Consider the following 17,297-nt stretch of genomic DNA (forward strand, 5'->3'; position numbering starts at 1 on the left):
ACTCCTGAAAAGTGAACTCCGGTTGCTCCGCCGCTCTGCCTAGAGCCGAAGCAAGTGTCGGTTCACTTACAGCAGAAAAAACCAATCCAAAGTTTCTCCCCTCCGGCCAGAGCCACCGAAGACAGTCCACGGGCGACTCCAACGAGCTCCTGGCCAAACGGGAGGCCCACCTCAACCTCAGCGGCTGGCGAGACTTTCCGAGAGTTTACGGTCAGCCCTCCTCCGGGCGAGAAGGGGCGGGGCGAGCGCCGGAAGACGCCCTGAGAGTGTACGCGGCGAGGCGGGGCGGGGCGAGCGCCGGAAGACGCCGGAAGATTGTTCGCGGCGTGACGGGGCGGGGCGATCGCCGGAAGGAGAAGCGAGGCTGTGTGGGACGGCAAGGGCGGGGAGGGAAGGGGCGGGACGTGCTCCCGAAGCTGAGACGCGGCGGTGCCTGGGGACGTGGGCGGGGCGGGGCCAGACGGGGGCGGGGCGAGGCGGGGCGGGGCGGGGCGAGCGTCGGAAAGGGTAGGTGCTGCAATGAGGTGGCTGAAGAGTGCCGGCTGTTGGCCGTCGGCGCTGCTCCTTGCAGGCAGAGTCGGGCTGCGCGCAGGGCCGCGCACAGCCTCGGGCAGCCCGCGAGACGCCGGCGAGCTGCAAGGCGAGCTGGACAGATTTGGGGGCGTCTCGGTGCATCTGGCGCGGCACCGCGCGCTGCACGGGCTGGACGCTGCGGCCTTCCGGAGGCTCTTGCAGGGCAAGTGCGGGTCTCGGGCCCCGGAAACCAGGGCGGAGCGTGCGAGGTGAAAACTGAAAGGACACCCAGCGGCCCTCGAGCTTTGACCTGGAAGTTCCCTCAACCATGTCTGGGTCTAAAACCTGGATACTCGCCCTTGCGATTGCCCCGGGTTCGCAGCGCCTTGCACGGGGTGGGCCACACGTTGAACTCTTAGGAAACGCTGATAACCTGTTTGCTGCCTTGCAGCCTTAGTTTTGCTGGCACTTAGTTTCTGCCACAGTCTTTGCTAGGCAAAACTCTCTCTTAATGGGGGCAGATAAGAGCTGGCAGGTCAAGAACCAGTGCTTGTTTCTACCCACAGAGCTTTGTAGTTTTCAATAGGAACACATCACTGGCTTTGACATTGAGCCTAAATATCTGAAAGGAAGCTTGAGTGAAGGAGCCCTAACTTTAGGATAAGTGTCTGGTTTATTAGAGCGGTCTGCTTTCCAAACTGAAGACATAGCATGGAAATTTACCTATGGAAAGGTTCTTTCACATAGCCAGGGAACCACAAATGATCTTTATCCTGTGAGCAACATGGCGAGTAAGCGTCTCTAATGCCGTTTAATCTTCATCTTCAAACCAACCTACTGCACATCTCTCCTGTTTGTAAGTGCTGAAAAGCCCCGCCTAGGCTCCATCAATATTGCCAGTAGGAGAATCGAATCCATTCCTCCTCTTGTTAGGTGTACACATTTGGATGGGTACGGGTGTTTGGCGTACCAGTGACCAAAGATAATCTAAGCACCACTCCAGAAAGTGTGCTTCATTTGGAAACGTGTCCAGGGTTCAAGTCCCAGATTGTGCCACAAGCTTTGCCAGGCGTTAATCGAATGACCACTGAATAGGTGAGTAACGCTAGCCAGCTCTAGTTACTGGATAAGTATGTTCAAAGACACCCTAAATGAAATCCCTCAGCTATGAAGTACAATTGTTTACATATCTTTAATTAAACATTTCACTGTAATTTTCGTTTTGAGAATCTAACAAATATAAATTCATTTCATTTTCATAACCTGAAGGTACCCACAGAGGCAGTGGGTACCTCCCCCTGGCTGTGGGTCTGTACTTTCTTCACACTGCTCTAGGAGCTGCTTCTGGCTCTGTGGTGGTGGAATCAAACAGAACTAATGGACAGTGCCTGTAAAGGGGCACTAGTCAGAGAAGCAAGCCTGACAGGACGTCAGTGTCCTCGAGATTAGACATCGTAATGTGTTAGTAATGACTGCTGAGGAGCGTTTGCACGTGTGGGCCACTATTCCTTTACTGCTGTTTTGTTACTGACAGCCCAAATGTCAGGATTATAGTGTACCTAGCCCTCCGTAGACTACTTCTTGGCAGAGGGGATTTGAGGCAGGTGAATGTTACAGATAGCTCAAGCCGATTCACACTCATGGTCCTCCGACCTCTGCTTCCAGAGCACTAGGATTGCAGAATAATTACCATGCCTGGCATCACATTTGCAATGGTGGTGAAATGGCCCTGCTTCTAGGGAGAGGATTACAAATTCATGACATTTTAACTAGAAGTAGAAAACTAGTTAGTAGGTTAGGCGATGTGTGATACATTCTAGTGAGTCACACAGACAGCATGTGTTACTACGTTCACATAATAGTAGCACCTGCACTACTATGGTTAAGAAACCCTTAGTTGAAGAGGTCATATAGGACCTGAGCTTCCAGGAACTGGTACAAGATGTGTAGATGGGGGAAGGGACCGTGTTTCTTAGAGGGGGAAAAAGAGGAAGAAACTCTTGATAGAGTTGGGTCTAAGATTTCAAATTCTGTTGTGAGGAATGAACATGAACAGGCCTGTGGATGAGGCTAGTATGGGCACTGGATTCAGTTTTGAGATGGTTTGAAGTAACAGCTGGAGGGAAAAGTTAAGAGTTCAGTGAGGTCAGAACTGGACAACCTCATGCTTTAGCTGAAGCGGTGGAATGGTCCAAGGTAAAGAGTGGAAAGGGAAAATCAAATACCATTGTTTTAGAAAGCAGCATTTCATTCGATTGGAAGGATTGCCTGGGAAGGAGCGCAGGACACCTACTGCATGATAGAAATGTTCTGGAGTCTTAATGGAGACATTGCTTAGGGGTGTCTACATACGCTTCAACTGCTCACTTAGGATTTGTGCATCTTCCTTTATGTCATTATACCTCAATTAAGAATGATTCAGTTAGGGAAAGTGAGGTAAGAAAAATCTGACCCTATAGCCACAGTGCATGCTGGACCAACAACTTAGAACTGTGCTAAGCAAATTGACCTCCAGAGATGGGGAGCCCATGGTCCTTAGCAGGTAGGAGCTTACATAAGCAAGGCCAAGGAAGAGAAGAGAAAGTCAGGTGACCAGGAAATGGATGAAGACATCCTTGGGCACCAGGGGAGAGAGGGTGGTTTGCAGGGTGGGGGGTGACCAGTGGTTGAGAGGTTTTGTTGAAGTCTCAGCTGTAACAAGGCATTTCCCCACCCACAAATTAAAGCTTACCTGTCTTTCACGGTGTGAACTCTTGGATAATGTTAAGCATTTGAAACATCTAAGGTTCAAATAAGTGAGCACCCCCTCCCATCCTACAGAAAAATAAAATGTAAAGATTTCTAAAATAAAAAACCAATCTTTATTTTCAGAATGGTGTTTGTAATAAATTTGTAAATACTATGAATGTCTAGAGTAGAATTTGGCTGGGTAGTGTGTAAGATAATGAGGGAAGCTGCTACTATTGAGAAATCTACTTTCATTGAAGGAATTTAATAATAGACTTTTTAATATGTAATGTATTATAAAAGGCATAATATAAGCTGTAGTCATTATGTTAATGACAAAATCACAAGAAAAAAGAGAAACTAAAAATTTCTACAGGCTAGTAATAGAGAATTCTGGTGTATTCTTTAACCACTTTGCAATGTGTAAACCAAAAATAACATCAGAACTCTCTCAGGAAGAGTTAAAACAACGACAGAAAGACCCACCCTTCACCATTATGATAGTTGAACGTTAAAATTGAGGGCATAGTGCCGGGTGGTGGTGGTGCACGCCTTTAATCCCAGCACTCGGGAGGCAGAGCCAGGCGGATCTCTGTGAGTTCGAGGCCAGCCTGGGCTACCAAGTGAGTTCCAGGAAAGGTGCAAAGCTACACAGAGAAACCCTGTTACAAAAAAGAAAGAAAAAAAAATTGAGGGCATAGAGAGGAACAGAATGGGCTGGGGATGTGGCTCGGTAGTGGAGTGCCAGACCGAATATAACAAGCCCCCGGCTTTGATCCCCAGCACTGGAAAGAGGAAAGCACGAAACCCGTACTTGTTGAAAGTCGGTTCCTTTGTCCGTTCTCCAGTGACTGAGCAGCTGCTGTGTGCAGGACCTGTGTGTAGGAGGCAAGGTTATAAACAGCAGCACGGTGGTGGGTTATAGTAATGCCGAGACAGCCACTGCTCATGCCACAGAAAGGCCTTACACGTTGTCTTCTTCCTCCCCTGCATTCTAGCTGCCCTACAGCAGTGGCGGTCAGAAGGAAGGGTGGCTGCATGGCTGCACGTCCCCATCCTGCAAAGCCACTTCATCGCCTCTGCGGCCTCCCTGGGCTTCCGCTTCCACCACGCAGACTCCCACTCCTCAACGCTGACGCTGTGGCTGGGAGACGGACCCAGCAGACTGCCGGGATATGCTACGCACCAAGTCGGGGTTGCAGGTCAGTTTCCGACCAGAAATACCTCTTCTCGGCTTGACATGTCTTCTTGCAGCTGAGCTGCTAGCCTGTCAGTGGATGTTGGTTCGGTGAGCGGGGAGACTGTGGCTGGCTGTCTTGGGAACCCACACAGAGCCAGTGGAGAAGCAAGCTTCCCAAAGGCCACAGTTAACCTGCTTCACACATGACTGAACTTCACCTCTCAGTGGTGGCACTGAACTGGGATAAGGAAATAAAGCATATGTCACCCCAAATAAACAGTGACATTCTCCAGAAAGTAATTATTTATTTATTTATTTATTTATTGGTGATTCAAGTGTATTGCAATCAGAAGACATATGTCAGAGTAAACTTGAAGCATATTCAAGGAGGCAAGAAGAAGTTTTAAAAGATAAAATGGAGAGTATTAGAGCAAGTACTTCAAAGAGTAACCCTTGGGCACAGACATTAAGGGTGGTAGTGGCACCAGTCAAAGGCTGAGCATGTCCTCGTGGAGTTCCCTACCTGGCTTCGGCCGGCTGGGGTCCAGCAATCCTTTATAATCATTATTATTTACCAGGCATCTGTCTTCATAATCTCCCAGCTTTAGTTCGTTTTGTTAGGATTGACACATGGAACTCTATTTTGATTCTGAGGAAGTTCATGGTTGTTTCACACATACTAGTGCTAAATATGCACTAAATGTGTAAAGTTGTACAGGAAAGCTTGAGGCAAGGCAAACTAACCATTCAATTATTTGACCATTACTTCTGAAGACTTTACATGGTTATTGTGCCAAATGGTAGTGGTTTAAGATAGAACAGTATAACTAGTGTAGAGGCTTGAGCGCCCCCCTTCCCCCAGTAAGCTTCAGAAGCAGAAAATTCTCATTGTTTGAGGGCATTGAAACCTCCTAGAGGGCTTGCCAAAATAAGCAGCTACTTCCATCCCCAAGGGTCTGATTCCTACTAACTTCTCTGTGCCAGCCGTTGTTGCTGCTGCTCTCGGGACCATCCTTTGTGAACCAGAGTTAAGGAAATTCTTAGGTTTCCAGAAAAAAACCACACCTGAAATAGTAAGGAATCCTTAAATAAATGAAAAAACAATGCAGGTTAATTATTACCCTAGTAATTTGTGCCTTTTCATATAATTCCTAGGCAGCTTTAGGCTGGTCTGTGTATCGAAGTGTTGTAAGGGAGCTGATGGGAATGTCCAGTAATATGCTTATTTGTGGCCTTCTTCCCTGGCAGGAAATAGACATTCAGAAACTTTCTCTGGGCTCTACCTCCGTAGACTCTACCGAGTAATTTGGTGATAGGCTGATGCTTCATTGGAAGTCATGCAAAGCCATTGTGTGTGTGTGTGTATGTGTGTGTGTGTGTGTGTGTGTGTGTGTGTGTGTAGGTGTGTGTAGGCCACCTTGGCTGCCATTCCTCAAGTGCCATCTGCCTTGTGTTTTATAACCTAGAGCGACTGATTTGGCTAGGCTGGTGAGGTCGCAAGCCAAGGGGATATTCCACCTCCTAGCACTGGGTCCACAGATGCACTGTGCCTGGCTTTTTAAAGTGGGAGCTAAGGATCTCAAGCCGGTTCCCCATGTTTGCATGGGAAGCATCTTACTGACTTCAGAAAAGCTCCCGAACTTCCTAAGATAGGGACCTCCTCCATGCCTATTTCACCAGTCTGTGACTCTTTATCCAGATGTTTTTCTTTATAGCACCCAGTGCAACCCAAAGTTATATGCATATCTCTACTTACTCTCCTCAACAATATGCAAACTCCCTGAAGCCAGACATTTTGTGTCTTGTTCACCATTGTTTCCTCAAGCTAAATACAGAGCCAAATACAAAGGAGGCACCCAGTATACCATGGATGATGGATAGATGGCTGGCTGGCTGGGTGTAAGGATGATGGATGGCTGAATTATGGATAGGTGTAAGGATAATGGATGGATGATGGGTGGGTGGATGGATGGATGGATGGATGGATGGATGGATGGATGGATAGAGAATGGATAGATGCATTGACATCTTTAATTACAGAACAGTTGCTGTGTCTTGGATGGAACAGTGCTGTCCACAAGAGTGCCCATTTGGAATGAAGCCTGGCTATAAGCCCAGCTCTCCCACTAATGTCTGTGTGAACTCAGTCACTCCTACCTCACAAGAGCCGCACACTGCCTAATGTGCTAGAAAGGAATTTCTGTTTAATCCCAATCTTGTGTTGCTTCAGCTTTATGCTGCGACCAGCAGGGGGCGCTCCAATTGTGCTTAATATCTTTTCATTGTGTTAGTTTATGCTGTTGGTGAACACATTAAAGAAAAGATGCCCGGTAATCACAAAACCTTCAAATCTAAAAACAGGATTCTTGCCGTTCTAATCCCATGGAAAGTCCAGTTAGACTCACATCATATGATACCTCCCTCACTGGAGTTAATCACAGTTACGGGTATCCTTTCCTGCCCCAGAGTACCAAGTACAGCGTTTCATTTCAGGTACTTTTTAACATTTGAATTTTTAAAATAAATTTTATTTATCAGCATGTGTGTGTGTGTGTTTGTGTCATCATGTGTGTGTGCAGGTACTTAGAGACCAGGAAAGGGCATCAGCTCCCGGGAGCTGGAGTCACAAGTAGTTGTGAGGCATCTGAAGTCAGCTCCCCTGCAAAGACAGTATATGTTCTTCACCTCTGCACATCTCTGCAGCCGCTCAGTTACAAACAGCTCCTTTCACACGTGTTGCCTCGACCTTTCTTTTTTACCTCTTCCTGACAGTCTGTGTAACTTCCCTTTAATTTGTCTCCACTCCACACACATAGCAGGATATGATCGCAGGACAGCGAGTTTTGCTGTGTTTTCTGCATCCCCAGTTCCTGATCAAATGCCTCATACATAACAGGAGCTCAGTCAATACATGAGGGACTTCCATATGTTACATAAAAAAGACTCAATAAAGAATGAGTAAGTATATAGAAAATATCTTCTCATATGGATATGTTTAAGTCAGCCCATTTTAAGGAATTTAGTACAGATGATTAAAGTGTTATTTAAGTTTTTTTACCCAAGATTGCCCAAACAACTACTAAAAAGCTACCCACATGGTAGCTCACAACAATCTGTAACTCCAGTCCCAGCGGATCCACTGCCCTCTCTGGCCTCCTTAGGCACTGCATGCCCATGATACAGACATACATGCAGGCAAAACACTCATGTAAATAACATAGGGAAAAAAACTTTAAATACTAGAGAAAGATTTGGTTTGGGTCTAGCAAAGTCCTCAGTCTACTGAGCAGTGTGTATGATGAATGAGTAAATGAAAGTGCTAGATTGGAACTTTAAGCACATGCAGAATAAAGCCTTCCAAATGGATGAGCGTGCTATAGAATATATGCACACACAGTAAGGAAATGTAACTGGCCTCAGACAGCTCTTGATGGATATTGAGATAGCTGGTATCTCTGTCAGGAAGCCGAGGCCTGCACTGTGCTTCAAGGAGTAAGAATTAGAACAAGAGGTCCAGTTGTGTCTTTAGTGCTTGGAGCACTGAGGTATGAATGTGTGTAGCATGTTAGAAACCTAATCCCCAGGGTGATGGCGTTAACAGGTGAGGCCTGTGCGGGTGACTGGGTCCTATGGGCAGAGCTTTAACAAGGCATTGGAGCTCCACTGGCAGAGGCCTAAGTGGGGGATGCTCTCCATGAGAAGTAGCCCTTCAAAGACACTGCGTGTATTAGCGTTTTGATCCTGGACTTCTTAGCTTCTAGATCTGTGAGAATGAACTGTTCTAAACTCTCAATAGACGGCGTCTCTTTAGAGAGCCAGATGGACTGCAGCAAACACCCATGACTGTTTGAACACTAAAGATGTTATTAAAGTATAAAAAAGATGCTCATCTGTGCGATGAGGCATAGACAATCGAGAGAAAAATTGTATGTAGATGATTCTTGTACAGGTTTAACATGTGCTGTAACTACCCTTTGAATTCCAAACTGTTCAGGGTGGGAGGGGGAGGGGAGGGAGGGGAGGGGAAGGGAGGGGAGGGGAGAAGGAAGGAGGAGAGAAGAGAAAAGAAAGAAAACTGGTCAACTGGGTAATGCCCTCCTCAGTGGAGAGGTGTTTTACAGTCTTCTTGGCTGAGGTATCTGGACTAGATCTTCAAATATGGGTGGGATTCTAATGATCACAGGTGACTATGGAGGAGATGAAGGTGAATGAAATTAATACTTTGCAATCCTCTTTTCCCCCCAAAAGGTGCTGTATTTGATGATAGCACCAGAAAAGTGCTGGTTGTACAAGATCGAAATAAAGTAAGTTGTTCCTGCCTTACAGATTGTTTTCCAGATATTCTCCCTAGAGAAAAATAACACATAGAAATGTTGAGATGGCTAAGGGAATATAGGAAGATGCTTTAATAGCTGTTTCTAAGCAGTTATGGAACACTTAGATACTTACTTAAATAAGGTTGTGATGGAGGCCTGAAGCTGCCAGTGTGAGCCTCAGTGTCGTGCTTACTTCATGATTGTAGAATATTACAGGTGACGGTGTTTAACAGGGAAGACACAGTGTTGAGGTAGCATTCTTAGGTTGCCAGGAGCTCTGCTCCCAGTACAGAGATTGAAAACCTGCTACCCGACAGTCCTGCACAGTCTGGACAGTCGTAGAAGGGACTCTTTGCCATAGACCTTCCGGAGATGCTGCAGAGGAGGTGACATTTCAAACTCAGACTAGGAGAGTTTCTTACCAGTGAAGGAAGGGAGGGGAGAGGGGGGGAGGGGAGGCCAGGTGCTAGAGAGATGGTTCAGCAGTTAAAAGTACTTGTTACTCAAACCAGAGTGTGGCTCACAACCACCTCTAACTCCGGTTTGTGGAATCTGATGCCTTCTTTGACCTCTGCAAGCGTTCTCATCCATGTGACGCACGCGCGCGCGCGCACACACACATTCAACCAGGGGCTGCCACACTGGACACCAAGCAGAACCGTCACTGTGGTCAGGAATGGTGGCAGTGGGATGTGACCTGAGAGACTGGCAATGCTACAGACAGGCCACAAGAGGAGTCCAGGCTACTAGAAGCAGCAAAGATTAAGAGAAGAACCAAATGTTTTCATGCTTGGCATTGGTGTCAAAGTGAAGGAGAATGCCTTTTCTACTTCCATGGTGCTGGGAATCCAAGCAGGGGCTAGTGCTGCCTCTGAGCAGTGGCCAGCCCAGCAAGGGTGTTTATCTTTACACTTTCTGACCCTTCATTAATGTTGCTGGACAAAAGTAAACATTTTCCTCATTGCAATATCATAATTTCTCAGAAATGCTATCCAAAATTATTCTAAGTAACTTACAGGGCCTAAATTAAGGTCCTATCTCTGACTTGAACAAAACTTTCTACCATCAACATAAACTCATGTAGCACCTAAGTTTTATGTTTGCATTGGGACATAAATATATACATTTAATGGTAATGACTAGAGAGTGGGGAATGTGATTTGACAGACATGTTAGGACCCACTGTGAGGGTTCCTGGGAGCCAGATGTGAGTTTAAGCTTGAGATGCAGATCATAGCTATTGACAGGCTTTACTGTGATGACAGAATGATGGTGTATTGGAAGGCTAATGTCATAATAATTCCAAGTTCTCAAGTGCCCTGTTACATCATTTTATATTACAAATGGAGTTTATGATGGTAGCATCCAATATCTTACCAGTTTCCATAGAAACAAAGCTTCTAGAACCATATCAAAGTGTCACCGAAAAGACAATGCATCCTTGCAGATGAGGTAGATTTCTATGCTAGTAAAGTAAGGCATAATATGCTTTGTAAGTTAATGTCAAGCCTGAGTTGGACACAGAAGGCTGGAATGCCTGGATTCTGTACCGAGTAATCAACAGTGTATGGAAAGCAGAAATCCTGCCACTGGCCTCCAAGTGCACATAGCTGAGAGGTGATGCATGCTCTCAGAAGCATACTTCCAGGAAGTCAAAGGGTCACAATGCACAGTGGAAAGTCCATAAAGGTTTTATGAATGAAGAGTATGAAATCTGCTGGTTTATGAGGTCACTTTCATTCTTGAGATTTATAGTATGATGAACACATACAGCAGAGTTCTACAAAGAGACAAATCATGTCAGCCATGAGAAAACTGTCTTGTGCTAGCTCATAATTATTTCACTCTATTGTTATTTCTTCCAGAGGTCAGGTTTATCCCCTTAGCATCCTCCCACCAAAAAAAAAAAAAAAGAAAAGAAAGAAATGATCAATGAGAAAAATACAAAGAAATGATAGCCAAGAAACCAAATTAATTTTATTTACACTACTCATAAAAAGCAATAACATTTTACATGAAACTATTAGCACACAGAAATCTTGAGTAATATCTGTGATTAGAGACAAAATACAGTAAATGCATGTAAAAATCTAGAGTAGCATACCTCGGTGGTTACATTTATTCTGTACTCTACTTATAGCAGCATCTGTAAGATCCTATTTGTTCATATTTAACTAGCAGCCAAGTTCTGTAAAGTACACAAATTAATAGATATTTCCCTCCAAAGGTTCAGTAATACAAGTTTTATCACATTAGCTAAATAACACCACTTCTATTTCCTGAAGTATAAGAGGAAAGGACTTCATCAATTACCATCTCCCTCAAAAGAGAAAAAAAAACTGTAGTAGTGAGAAAGTTGGGAGAAATAGAGTAAAATTACTAAAAATAAGTGTTTACTGCTGTGACCAGCTGTGGGTGGACTAGGGTAGAAGAAGATGGAGAGAAACAGGACAGAAAGAGAGTGAATCATGACATCAACTATTCATTTACTCTGCACTGCAGTTGAAAAATATGTGGAAGTTTCCAGGAGGCCTGTCAGAGCCTGGAGAAGATATTGGTATGTATTTATATATTTCTGATAAGCTTGAAAATGTTCAGAGAGTTAATATGTTTCCTTCACTGCTTTATAGCTTAAGAATAAGAATTTAAAATTTCTAATTGGTTCAGACCAAGTCAGAAAATTTCAGGCAGATTTCTGGAGGACTGATATACATTAGCATGAGTTTTCTAGCACAACTCATCCCTACGGGAGCATTAACACACCCTTTCCAGGGGTGCTCTAAGGTCATCTGAAAAGGAGCAACTTGAGACCTTCATCAGTAAAGTTCACTATGAAGATTTTTTCAAATAAGGCTACAATTACTAAATTTTGAATTTGTGATCATATTACAGTCACATATGGGTGGATAATGATTTTAAATGAACTTTGAAGTATAATAAAGCGAGCTACAAGGAAATAGTGATATGATTCTCTTTTGAAGATTTTGCCAGCTCTTTATTACGAATAATCCAAAACATAATAAAATACCTCACGAGGAAGTCTCAAGTGGGAAATAACATGCCTCCCCCTCCCACCACATTAGCTCATAGGGAGACAGGATGGAAGGAAGCTAAGGACTTGGTCACTGGTCTACAAAGTATAGAACGATGCTGTGCCTTAAACCATTAGGTTAAATTCAACATCATCCTGATCAATAAACAATACATTAGATATTCATATTATTTCTCAATTACCTTTGCTTTAGGGTGTACATTCTCATTTCTCCTTAGCCAGTCGCTGTATTAGAATGGTCTCCTATGTTAGTTTATATTTGAGTTCATGTTCATGAAGACTTGAGTTTTTTAAATGTTACACAGATCCAAATGCCCTGTCTGTATTTATATGACCAGCTCCTAAAAACCCATGAGCATGTGGATAACATTCAGATATGTAAAACAAACCTTGGTTTTAGGGTTTCACTGACTGCTTAGTTCTCGGTGTGTGTGTGGGGGGGGGTAGTCTGTTGACAGTGTGTACTCTAGGGATGTTGGTATGATGGCACATATCCTGTTTATCCCAGTACTGAGGAGGCTGGTGTTTCAGGCCACACTGTGCGACTCAAACCATGTTGTCAAAAACATCCGTATTTTGTAGGTTGCCAAATACTGAGAGCAAAGGCCATGTTTTCTATAAGACTATCTTCATCTTCTCTCATTACCTGTGTGGTATATGAGGGTGTGTGAACAAGGTAACTCAAGTCCAGCCTTCTCACCCTGCACACTGAGGGGAAGTCATCTGAACCCTGTGCGCCTTTCCTTCCTGAGACATGCCTTTTCAAATAAATTAGGGAGTTTTTTTTTTCTTTTGAACTTCAGTAGATCCTAAGAATTTCAGACAGATTTAGATGTTAATGAAAAAACACATTTTCAAGTTAAGTATGTATAAATTCAGGTTTAAGTATAATTCCAGAATCTTCCTTTAAGCCTCAATAATTTTAAATGTACTAATTTTTTAAGTATCTGTGGTTATCAAAATAGCCTATCAGGACTAAAACAGGCAGCAGTTGGCATTCACCATAGCCTTAGAACTTGCTCTTCCACAGCCTGTTTCTGTTGATAGCCAGTACAAAATAAAGACTAATGAGAACGCCAGGGTCTTTAGACCACCAGGAAATTATATTCTTGAAACCTTTCTTTAGGAAAGCATGAAACACGCTTTTGGAATGTTGCCATCCTGAACATTTCGACATTCACTGGCTGTTAATTAGCCTGCTATTAAATACCAATAAATAAATGCTAGTTAATTTGGAAACTCATTTGGAATCTTTTATTCTCTGATAATGCTAGGAAGGTGAAACATTGATATGACAAATGTTTTTAAGAAATTTAGTTGGGAAAATGCAGAGCAAATTGAAGTCCTTAAGGCTTGAATCTAAAGGTGTCTTGAACAGTTCAAAGGTACAAAATGCCTTCCTAAAACATGTCATTACCATGGGTGAAAACTGTATCTTGTTTCAGCTAGCCAGGGATGTTCAGCAGGGCCAGAGGGAGCTCGAAGAAACGCACATGCTGAAAGTTTCCCATCATTTTTATTCCATCTCAAGACACCCTGTCAGTACATACTACAGGACAGAAGAAGCTTGGAACCTCGGTACTGTCCTACTGTTGCAGTCCAGTCTGACGTTCAAGCAGCAAAAATGAGCTGCTAGATTCTTCACACACTGTAATTGTTATCTCGGCTGAGTTTAAAGTCTGTTTAAATAATTGGAAATAAACAACAGTTTATCTTGATAATTTTAAATTCACGTCGGAACTGAGGGAGAGGCTTCCTTTTGAGGTGGAAGGGGAGTATGTCCCACATCTCAAAAACAAAAGCACTGGATTGTATTCAGTTTCAGTTAGTCAGTGATGTACTGATTCAAGTTAAACTATTCAGTCTACCCAGGCAGTGTCTCTTCTGTCTCCACCGTGGTACTATAGTGACTGCTAAGCAGGACACTCACGCTCTCATTCACCCTGTCCTGTTTCTGTGATTTACAAACAGCTGGTCACATTAGTGGTGCTAAGAACTGAGCAGGATCCCCAAAGTTATTTTCCAGAGCATTTAAAGAATATATATGTATATATATGTGTGTATATATGTGTATATATACATATATATTTAAACAAGAGTTAGAGGCCACTATATAAACATGTAAGACTAGTGCCACAATTTTTAGTAATAAATTTAATAATGTGTCATATGCTAGATGAAAACTATTTTCTTACTAGAGAAACATTGTGAGCCTAGAATGTTCTTTGATGCCTCCATTCCCTCCTTCTCATTGTGTGGTGCCAGGAACTGAACTCAGCATCTCACACAAGCCGAGGCAGGCATCTTCATGGTGAGCTGTATGCCCTGTCTTAGTGCCTTCAGTTATGAGATGTAATTTCTGGCCATGCTTAACCTATGGACAAATCTTAGTCAAGGGAAGTCAGTACACAAAGAATGGTGGGGAAAAAAAGGAAAAGAAGCCGGGCGGTGGTGGCGCACACCTTTAATCCCAGCACTCAGGAGGCAGAGCCAGGCGGATCTCTGCGAGTTCGAGGCTTCGAGGCCAGCCTGGGATACAGAGTGAGTTCTAGGGTTCCAGGAAAGGAGCAAAGCTACACAGAGAAACTCTGTCTCAAAAAAAAAAAAAAAAAAGAGAGAGAGAGAGAAAGGAAGAAAGAAAAAGAATGGTGGATATATGTCTTGCGTTTTAGACCAAGTTACTGTTCCTGTGAGCCTTTCCAGAACTGTTTCTTAGAAACAAGAGCATATCTTAGGGGCTGGTATGTGTCCAGGGAGCAGGAAAAACAGTCAATGGTTTGAGTGCGTAGGAACTATATGCTCTTGATAGCTCCTCATACCCCAGGCACTATCAGTAGAATTACTAGCAAGAGAAACTTATGTGCTATTTGGCAAACATCCAGAGTTGCATCAGAAGGCGTTATAAACAATCTATAACAATTCTAAAGATTACCAGAAAAGCAGTCAAGGCAGACAGCTATAGAGCATCAGAATTAATCAAGTCCATTCAGACAGTCTTCCTGGGTGTCTAGAAAAACTGGACATAAATGTATGTTAATGGCAATAAAAGTCCTGCCATGGAAATTTGTATTTTATGAAAAATATTTATAAAATGTGAAAACCCTTGTTGCATTATAAAATTATATGCATTATGAAAATGTTTGATGAAACAACTATTGCATTTTGGAATTGAAAGAATGAACCCCAAGTTCTACGGAATCTGCTCTCAAGAAAAATCAGTTTCCAAATCAGGCTAGGACCCACTGGCAGCTGGGAGAGGGGCATAACCATGGGGAGGACCTCGCCCTGTGGGGCAGTGGGCTTGAGATCACAAAGAAGTCAGAGTCATTTCACAGCTCACTCAAGTACGTTCAGCACTACAGATTCCTGTAACAAGGGATGGGTCCTTTCTCTCCATTCTGGTGTTCACAAACTCAGGCAGTTTGACGAATGTTCAGGGCAGGACAATAGTGAAGGATTTTATCAGAATGTTAACTGCAGCTTTGTTTGCAAATGTGTTCTTGCCTTTGGGAAATAGAACAGAAGAGAGGTTAAGAAGATGTGGCTCCCACATATGACACACGAATAAGCCTCCAAAGAGACCCTCGGCGTCTCAAAAGCATCTTAAATACAAAGTGCTTTTCACAACATCCAGAAAGCAGCTTGAAGACAAAGTTTCGCTTTTAAACTTCCAGATTTTAACTGAAACCCTTGATGGCATCTCTAGGAATGAAATCTGTTTGTTTCTCTCTCTTTCACATAGGCGACACAGCAGTCCGAGAGGTTTTTGAAGAGACTGGTGTGAAGTCAGAATTCAGGTCCCTGCTAAGCATCCGGCAGCAACATGGGAGCCCTGGAGCCTTCGGGAAATCGGACATGTACCTGATCTGCCGCCTGCAGCCATGTTCCTTCACTATCAACTTCTGCCAGCAGGAATGCTTGAAGTGTGAATGGATGGATCTGGAAAAACTAGCCAGGATTGACAATACCACCCCCATCACCAGGAGGGTGGCTAGGTTATTGCTGTATGGACACAGGGAAGGGTTTGACAAAATTGACCTCAGCATGGAGGAATTCCCCGCAGTGTACACAGGCCTGTTCTACAAACTCTATCACAGGGAACTGCCAGAGAGTTACAGAGACACAGCGGGAACAGACTGAATGCAGACACTGGAGGGACCCAAAGATGGACATGGTCTGCGCCTGACACCCGACGCCAGTTTTCTCACATACATGATTTTCATGATGGAAATCTGTAAATGTACATACTTTTAAATCCTCTTCTCAAATAAAGAAAATAAATGAAAAAGATTGTGGCTCTAGTCATCCCTGGGTCACAACCAAAGCTCTGTAAAAGGGGGAAGTCTAAATTTTTTCCAAAACTTGTTTTTTTTTACTGAGGTAATGGTTAAGTGTTTTACTGTTATACAATGAGTTATCAAACCAGGTGTCCAAACTTAGTTGCATACATTCTTTTCTCTCCTTAACAGTTTCTAAAGTGAATCAGCTCTTAGCAGACATCGGGAGAAACAGTATGGCCTTCTGCCCAGGTCCTGTTTTGGATCCGAGTTTATACTGCCCAGTCCGCTTCAGTGCCACATACCAACTGGAGTATTTCCGGGACCGGTAAGTGTTGTAGTTATTAGATTCCAGCCGTTCAAAAAAGAAACACTCCTCTGTAACACACTTCTGGAAAAGAAAGGAAATGTTGTTTTTATGCTTCTGGTGTCAAACACCCGTGAGAGGACAGCAAGATAACCAAAATGTGACAAGACAGTGGCACAGCCCCTCCTGGACACAGTAGCCCAGGGACCATACCAGCCCTATGATCAGCCAGCAGGGTAGGTAGCATCCCACACAGAGGTAAAGGACCATACTGCCCTAGACGCAGAGCTTCACAGCCTAACCACTCAGGGACCCCCAGCAGGGCCACATGCTGTACTGAGAACCATACCAGGAGGGCCACGTGCTATACCAAGAACCACACGGAGGGAAGTTCCTCCAGATGTGGATCACACACCCCCTCATCCCTGGGACAACTTTACAGTTAGACATTTTCACTTTTACATTTCTCATAGGTTTCAAGGGAAAGTGTCAAAAAGGTAACCCAGAGTACTCTTCCCACACAGAATGGGGGACAGAATAAGTTACCTGAAGTTACAAGTGTTGGCTACTGGCTACAGTTGCTTGTAGTTTGCCCTGTAGAAAACATCTAAGGTTGCCTGCCAGCTGCTGCCTGTGGGCTTGAGCCACCAGCATGCTGCGTGACAGGTTTGGGGTTTGCTTATGCAGACAGAAAAGGTTACAGATGCTCAGTAAAGACAGATCCAGATGGAAGAAAAAACCTCTAAATGGGTTACAGTGTGTTTAAAAATGTACAAAGGCTTGGGAGAGAAAGGAAAAAGGGTATAGACAGTGTGTGTGTGTGTGTGTGTGTGTGTGTGTGTGTGTGTGTGTGTGTGTGTGTGTGTGTGTAGTTTAAAAATAATGAAGTCTTGAAAAGGGAGTAAAGTCCTTAAAAGGGGAGTAA

The 17,297-nt window shown here is 43.9% G+C and overlaps 2 protein-coding genes across 7 annotated transcripts in view; one reads left to right on the forward strand and one right to left on the reverse strand.

The window, feature by feature from the left end:
- Nucleotides 1–79: 79 nt before the first annotated feature.
- Nudt6 (nudix hydrolase 6) lies at nt 80–16,076 on the forward strand. Of its 5 annotated transcripts, none has more exons than XM_076573825.1 (5): nt 80–210; nt 4,239–4,442; nt 8,669–8,724; nt 11,239–11,293; nt 15,531–16,076. In XM_076573825.1, the coding sequence occupies exons 4-5, from the start codon at nt 11,248–11,250 to the stop codon at nt 15,926–15,928; spliced, it is 444 nt and encodes a 147-aa protein (XP_076429940.1). In that variant the 5' UTR covers nt 80–210; nt 4,239–4,442; nt 8,669–8,724; nt 11,239–11,247; the 3' UTR covers nt 15,929–16,076. The 5 variants fall into 5 exon arrangements, with proteins under 5 accessions (XP_076429940.1, XP_076429943.1, XP_006991881.1 ...); XM_076573828.1 differs by lacking the exon at nt 80–210 and adding an exon at nt 485–507; XM_006991819.4 differs by lacking the exon at nt 80–210 and adding an exon at nt 514–736.
- The window catches only part of Fgf2 (fibroblast growth factor 2), a 68,195-nt gene continuing 61,586 nt past the window's right edge, over nt 10,689–17,297 (reverse strand). Inside the window, exons 3-4 of one of the 2 annotated variants that reach the window (XM_016010042.3) lie at nt 16,371–16,456; nt 15,117–15,292 (exon numbers count right to left, since the gene is read on the reverse strand). In XM_016010042.3, coding sequence (XP_015865528.1) covers nt 15,259–15,292; nt 16,371–16,456 — 120 coding nt within the window. In that variant the 3' untranslated portion in view covers nt 15,117–15,258. Of the gene's footprint in view, nt 16,457–17,297 lie in introns of both variants that reach the window. The other variant, XM_006991816.4, reaches the window with a different exon arrangement.

This window comes from Peromyscus maniculatus, chromosome 6 (genome assembly GCF_049852395.1).
Source record: "Peromyscus maniculatus bairdii isolate BWxNUB_F1_BW_parent chromosome 6, HU_Pman_BW_mat_3.1, whole genome shotgun sequence".
NCBI lineage: Eukaryota > Metazoa > Chordata > Mammalia > Rodentia > Cricetidae > Peromyscus > Peromyscus maniculatus.

What these genes read in the sequence shown, in the direction of transcription:
- Nudt6 (XM_006991819.4), top strand. Translation starts at nt 520, where the DNA reads ATGAGGTGGCTGAAGAGTGCCGGCTGTTGGCCGTCGGCGCTGCTCCTT. An exon ending in TTGTACAAGATCGAAATAAA is followed by an intron (nt 8,725 to 11,238) that starts GTAAGTTGTTCC and finishes TCTGCACTGCAG; the next exon opens with TTGAAAAATATGTGGAAGTT. An exon ending in AGAGCCTGGAGAAGATATTG is followed by an intron (nt 11,294 to 15,530) that starts GTATGTATTTAT and finishes TCTTTCACATAG; the next exon opens with GCGACACAGCAGTCCGAGAG.